Source organism: Nicotiana sylvestris, chromosome 3 (genome assembly GCF_000393655.2).
Source record: "Nicotiana sylvestris chromosome 3, ASM39365v2, whole genome shotgun sequence".
Lineage (NCBI taxonomy): Eukaryota > Viridiplantae > Streptophyta > Magnoliopsida > Solanales > Solanaceae > Nicotiana > Nicotiana sylvestris.
The window spans coordinates 1,824,575-1,830,636 of NC_091059.1; the positions used below are offsets into that span (position 1 = coordinate 1,824,575).

The following is a 6,062-nucleotide window of genomic DNA, read 5'->3' on the forward strand; positions in this document are numbered from 1 at the left end:
AATTAATCTCAGCATAAGTTGTTTTCAAACCAAACGACCCCTAAGGGTGTTTAATTGTTGGTTCTTTGTTGTTCCTTGTTTATAGCTTGTTTGGCCAAGCTTCTAAAATTAGTTTATTTTGAAAAGTATTTTTCAATAAAGTACTTTTGGTGAAAAACAGTTTGTGTTCAGCTAATTAATTTGAAAAGTATTTTTCAGCAGCAATTAGCGTTTAGCCAAACTTTTAAAAAAATACTTCTAAGTGTATTTTTTCAAAAGTGGTTTTCAAAAAATACTTCTAAGTGTATTTTTTCAAAAGTGGTTTTCAAAAAAATACTTTGATGTAAAGCTATTTTTTTCTGCTTCTCCAAAACTGCTTCTGCTTCTACTTAAAAGTACTTTTTTTTTCTTCTAAACGCTTGTCAAATATCTCAACTTCATTTAAAAAAAAGTACTTATTTTTGGGAAAAATATTTTTGAAGTTGGAAAAGCTTGGCCAAGCAGGCTATTAAGAGGTAGATTATTCCACAGCAAAATAACCAAAAAAAAAAAGAACGTAAAAGCGACTGAGATTACTAGGAAAAAACTTTTACTATTTAACATTTCCTAAGAAACCCTCTAATTGTTCCTTTACTGGGTTCAGCACTTCTCAAAATTTTCCTTTAGTCCACCAAAATGAATAGAATAGGCAGGTTCAGTCCAGAAGCAATGAGGACCTCGTGACATCGGTGTTACAAAACTTACAATTAAAATATTACGAGATAATAGGGAAAATGTTGGACAAAGTTGAAAAATATCTATCTTCCGAGTAGAATAGTTTCAAAATGCTACAAATAATTAGGAAACCTGACTTAATGGCATTACTTAAATTTCAAATCCATAATTACTTTGCTGCATATAGAGAGCCATGTTAGCCTGGATATGCACTCAAATCTCAAACCTGCAAAGGAAAAGAAGCAACTCCACTGCCTTCCCACAAAACAAAGCTTTAAACAGCATCCTAGCAACATCCACATACAACCTACTCCTACACTACTGCAGGTTAAAAACTTGAGTAGTCAAACACATATTTTTACAAGGAGAAAATAAACACATTCCGTTCAGCAACATCTGGATTTTGCAAGTAGGAGCAGTGTGCGCTAGTGAGACATGAACGACATGTTTCGTCTGAAATCCAAGGATTTTAGTGCCGATTCTGAGAACTTGCCATCAGGTACCCACAAACCTCCATTTTGAGGCAGCAAAAGTGGTGCTTGATTACCCTTTGGTATTTCTTCTCCAGCTTCTGGTGTATCTTCTTTCTTTTTCTTTACGAATTCGAAAAAATCAGCAACTTGGCGAGCATACCTTCAAATAGGATGACGGTTAAATAAAACATAAAGACCATTGTAGCTCACATACGAAGCAAAAGAAAGACAAGGATGGGGTAAACAATAGTACAGAAACACAGCACAGGAAAACACAAACTTACGACAGCACTCCAAAAAGATGTGTTAAAGTCAGCTATTAGAAGAACTTACGAGCTTAAAAAAGTATTATTTAATGGTTCGGTGCAGTATTGCTTTAACAAGTTTTTAGGTGTCTATAATACACTCCGACACATCAAGGACTAAAGACATCAGAAAGCAACAATTATCTGTACGAATTTGTTAGATGTAGAATATCAGATTCCAGAATACTATGAAGGAGAACTCCTCAGAGGACAGAAATCCTTTTTCTGGGGATAAGTTTTGCAGGATCGAAGATATACTCTCTTTCGTCCTCTTTTTTAGTGATCGAATGTTAAAGGATGCAAGACCCTATTGAGTGTAAGAAAGGTAATACACCCTCCCTCCCCCCCCCCAAAAAAAAGGATTCCTCTAGCCCTACTTCTCAGGGAAAGAGAAACCAGCCCTCTTGCACTGTCTGCATTCCTCACAACTGTCCTGCCTATTTTTAATCCACGTCAAGTCCCCTGTTGCGCAATAACCCTACAAGTTGCTGCTGTTGTCAATCATTGATATACCCATCATCCACCCTACAGAAACATCTTAAGAGTACTTGACATGTATGGCTTATTAAAAGATTAAACAGGGATTAAACTGTTTCTGATATTTGCTGGATCCAACAACCAACATTAAATCCGCAGCTCGGTGATCTAGGTAACACTTGAACACATTATGTTAATATTGAACAGCAACTAAGGTGTGAAGAACGATAAAATGGTCAGCACTAACATGAGTTACATAAACAGCAGTTGGCAACTGCTAAAAAAGAAACTGTTTGCCTCAATAGACATGCTAAATTAAACTGCAGGGAAAGACGGTGTCCTTTTTTCTATATTTTCATAACAAAAAAAGATGATATCCTCTTAGTGAGTATACTGTTAAGTGAAAGAGATATTTTATAAACATTTACAGAAAATAAAGGAAAGTTCACATACTCCCTCTTTGCATCAACATCTCTGTTAAAGTCAATGTTAGGCTCGCAGTCAAGAACCAAAGCAGGAACCTGCATCAAAACAGACAGTTAAACACAATGCTGTATGTCACAAAAATGTACAGGAACTGCTTTATCAGAAAGAAAAAGAAACGGATGTCCATGAACTGAAGTTACATTCATGGGGAAGTACCTTTTGAATACTTGGGTGCATGTGATTGCCCTCTAGATAAAAAACACGGTCCCTTATTTCTGGGGGAACAGATTTATCAAAGTTTAGGGGTAGCTGACTAACAGACAATACCCCATGATTTCCGCTTTCAAATGGGAAAAGCCAGCTTTCATGCTTTTCATGCAAGTCTCGTAGATATTCCAAGGAAACTCCACCTTCCTCTTCTCTCTTACGCAACATCATTCTCTTGTGACATGTATCAGGGCTTGCTCTAAGGTAAATAAATCCATCAGGAATCAGTCCAGGCAAAGTTGAAACAACTGGGTCAAACCATGAGTCATAAATGCTGATCTCCATCTCATTCATCCAGTTTGCTTCATGAACAGCTCTTACAAAGACCTTTATCAAAAAATTAGGCATCATACAGTAGCCCTTGTAATAATCAGGGATAGTACATTGCATACAACAAAGAAAAAAAAAACAACAACAACAACAACAATGCCTCAATTTCACATTAGTTCGGATCGGTTAAGTATAGTAGGTGTGTATGGTGCGAAAATCAACTCCCAGTGCAAGTTCTTAAGCATAGCACGTAAATCAGATATTTGTCAAATACTGTCTCTCTCTATGATTTTATACAGCATTTCCGTTTGGGTCAAAAATATTGTCACCTCGACTACTTCAAATATCTTTTTAGGCATTTAATTACAATATAGTGATTGATGGTACCTTAAATTTTTTTTCCCAATAAGGATGATTTAATATAGTGATTGATGGTACCTTAATTTTTTCCCTATGAGGATGATTTACAGTACCTTGATGTAGTTTATAAATATGTAAATTTCCTACCACAAAAAAAGAACCTAAGGGATTGATGTTCAAATCCACCCTGAATATTAGATGGTTCGATCATCGTGCTCCAAACACCAGCAAGTCTTGTTAAATAGATGGAGTATTTGTGTGTACTGTCCACTGTCATTAAAGATTAATCAGAATATGTATATTTATATGGCAAGTCTATACTTCCATGTCAGTCTTGATGAAGTGCCTACCCATTAAAAGATGTGGAACTGTGCAACTGTAATGGCCTAAAACATACATTGTCCTAGGGGTTAAGCTACAGCCAGACAATCAAAGATCAAGCAAGAAGATGCCAATCAATGAGCATCTTTACAAGCTTAGTAAGGTTAGAAAATTACCATCCTGTCACTGAACACACTTCTCTCCATCAACCTGAGGGGCCTGATACCACCAGATGATTCTCTCTCCTGCATAACTCTTGTAACAAAAACATAGTTCTGAAATGTGTAAGCATATCGTTGTGGCTCCGCATAGAATGCATCTAATATGTTAAAGTGATCTGGTCCAATATCCTGCCACTTGTCAATAGGCTCAGGAACTATTTCAACAAGATCTTGTAATTCAAGTGTCTCATTAGCTATTCTCTGCAGAAAGGTTGTTTTTCCAACACTAATGTTTCCCTCAACACAGAAAGTAAGTCGTTTCTTTTGTGCTGACTTCACATCAGAATCTGGGTTCTTCTCCTTCAACTCTTCATCCACGCTCTTTTTGATAAATGTGGTGATACTCTCAGCATGGTTTCTGTGAATGATTCCGACTGAGCTTTGCAAGAACTCAACCATCTTCTCATTGGATTTTCCAAAGAACTGCAGAGAAGCCAAAAGAAGGCCTTATTATAACAAAGCACATCAAATTTACAATCAAACAAGCTGCACAGTTTCCTTCACATCACCCGCACATTAAATATTAGTACATACTTTCTTTTAAGCTAAGTACTTCAGCCTGTAATTCCAATACAGCCCAATAATAACTGCAAAACAGAGACCATATTGGCTATCCAAATTGGTCAAGTGAAAGAAAATAATTGGATTGGACATTCAGAAACACGCAGTCCTAGCAAATCACAACATCACAAAACAGGGCTGTCTATGCCATGCAGAACAACTGATAGAAAATAATTCGCAAAGGAAACGATCTCCGCCCACAAGTGAGGGAAGCCACTCTTCCCCTTTATAGAAATTATTTTTTTTAGAAAATATAATTCCAATAACTGAACACCAAAAAATGACTTCATGATAGACAAAATTTCCGGATAAATTTTCTCAGTCATACAAAAGCACCTTCAGAATAAATCCCACACTTATTCCGAAACCAGCATGCAAGCCTATACAACAAACTAAAAGAACCTTCAATTTAACCTCATCAATGAAGTTAAACATCTTAATTTTTTAACATTTCAAAGGAGAACACTATACACTTAAGGAACCAACCACAAAATATAAGCACAAGGCAAGCATCATTAGATATTTGGCTTCTCAGCAGCTTAACCGTATTACCTTATCTCTGTAGAGCTGCTTGAGCTGATCAACACCCATAAAACCCTTCTGCACCAACTTCCTCAAATTCCTTGGCCCAACACCCGGTATTGTTAGCAAATCTGGACTAGCAAGAACCCCTCCTCCACCTCCACCTCCTCCTCCCCCAACACCCGCCCTCTGCCGCCTCGCCAACCTACCCACCCCCGTCTTCTCCTCTTCCTCTGAAGAACCATTAACAACATTCTCCTCAACAACCCCATTTTCTAAATCCTTCTCCTCTTCACCGGAAGTCACCGGAACACCCTTGTCCGAAGCCGAAGCAGCCAGGATGCCGAACCAGGCGGCACTAGTCCTACTCTGCTTCAGCACAACCCAAGCCCTCACCGGCGCAGTAGTATCAAGAGAACACCTACACATGCGGCAACTATTAACCCTAGGAACAACCGACTTAGAATCAGTAGAAATATTCCGAAAACCTCCGGAAAATGGATTAGTGAAATGGTGGAGGGCGGCTGAAGAAGAAGAAGAAGCCATTGTTTTAGGGCTGAGTTTTGGGTTAGCAGAAAGTGGGTTTTTGTAAAACCCTATGGTTATGGGGTAAGAAAGAACGTTAAGGGATAGGATTGGAGGGGGTAATTGTAATGATGGGTTTCTGCTTAACAATTTCTGCATCCTTTTGGCGCATTTCACAGTCACCGCTTCAACTACTGTTGTTAGTATTCACACAACAGAGTGATAAAGATAAACCCCAAACAGTAAAACAATAAACCCTAATAATCCTTTGCTTCTACTGTTTATATCTATCTATTTATCTGTGTGCGCATAGATAGCAGTGAAGATAGAGACAGGTATATAGAGAGAGAGAGACAAAGCGGGAACAAAAGAGAAGGGTTTTTTCTTTTTGGGTTTGGGTTTTGGGGGAAGTAAGAGGAAACGGCAAAACACCAAAACAAGCGGATTATATTGAGAGAGCCATCTATAAATATTATTATGGCAAAATACATAGTTTATCCATTGACCTTGCACCCAAATCCTTGTTATACATTTCTCGACCATGGGCAACTTTTTACACATCCAATCTTTTAGAAGTGTGTCTAATACACATTATTTTTTTCTTGACCAATTTTCCAAAACATGTGTAATTTCACGCTCCA

At 37.7% G+C, this 6,062-nt stretch overlaps 1 protein-coding gene across 1 annotated transcript; it reads right to left on the reverse strand.

Moving 5' to 3' along the window:
• Nucleotides 1-816: 816 nt before the first annotated feature.
• On the reverse strand, nucleotides 817-5,842 carry LOC104232209 (uncharacterized). The gene is made up of 5 exons (XM_009785352.2): nucleotides 4,927-5,842; nucleotides 3,769-4,236; nucleotides 2,591-2,968; nucleotides 2,402-2,469; nucleotides 817-1,326 (listed from the first exon to the last, which is right to left on the reverse strand). Exons 1-5 carry the CDS (start codon nucleotides 5,578-5,580, stop codon nucleotides 1,119-1,121), a joined length of 1,776 nt encoding a protein of 591 aa, XP_009783654.1. The 5' UTR covers nucleotides 5,581-5,842; the 3' UTR covers nucleotides 817-1,118.
• Nucleotides 5,843-6,062: the final 220 nt, after the last annotated feature.

Bases quoted from the DNA above. Each gene is read 5' to 3' on its own strand.
- LOC104232209 (XM_009785352.2), bottom strand. From the start codon at position 5,580: ATGCAGAAATTGTTAAGCAGAAACCCATCATTACAATTACCCCCTCCA. The intron at 2,969-3,768 runs GTAATTTTCTAA...TTTTTGATAAAG, and splicing joins GTGTGTTCAGTGACAGGATG to GTCTTTGTAAGAGCTGTTCA. The intron at 1,327-2,401 runs GTATGTGAACTT...TCCTATTTGAAG, and splicing joins GATGTTGATGCAAAGAGGGA to GTATGCTCGCCAAGTTGCTG.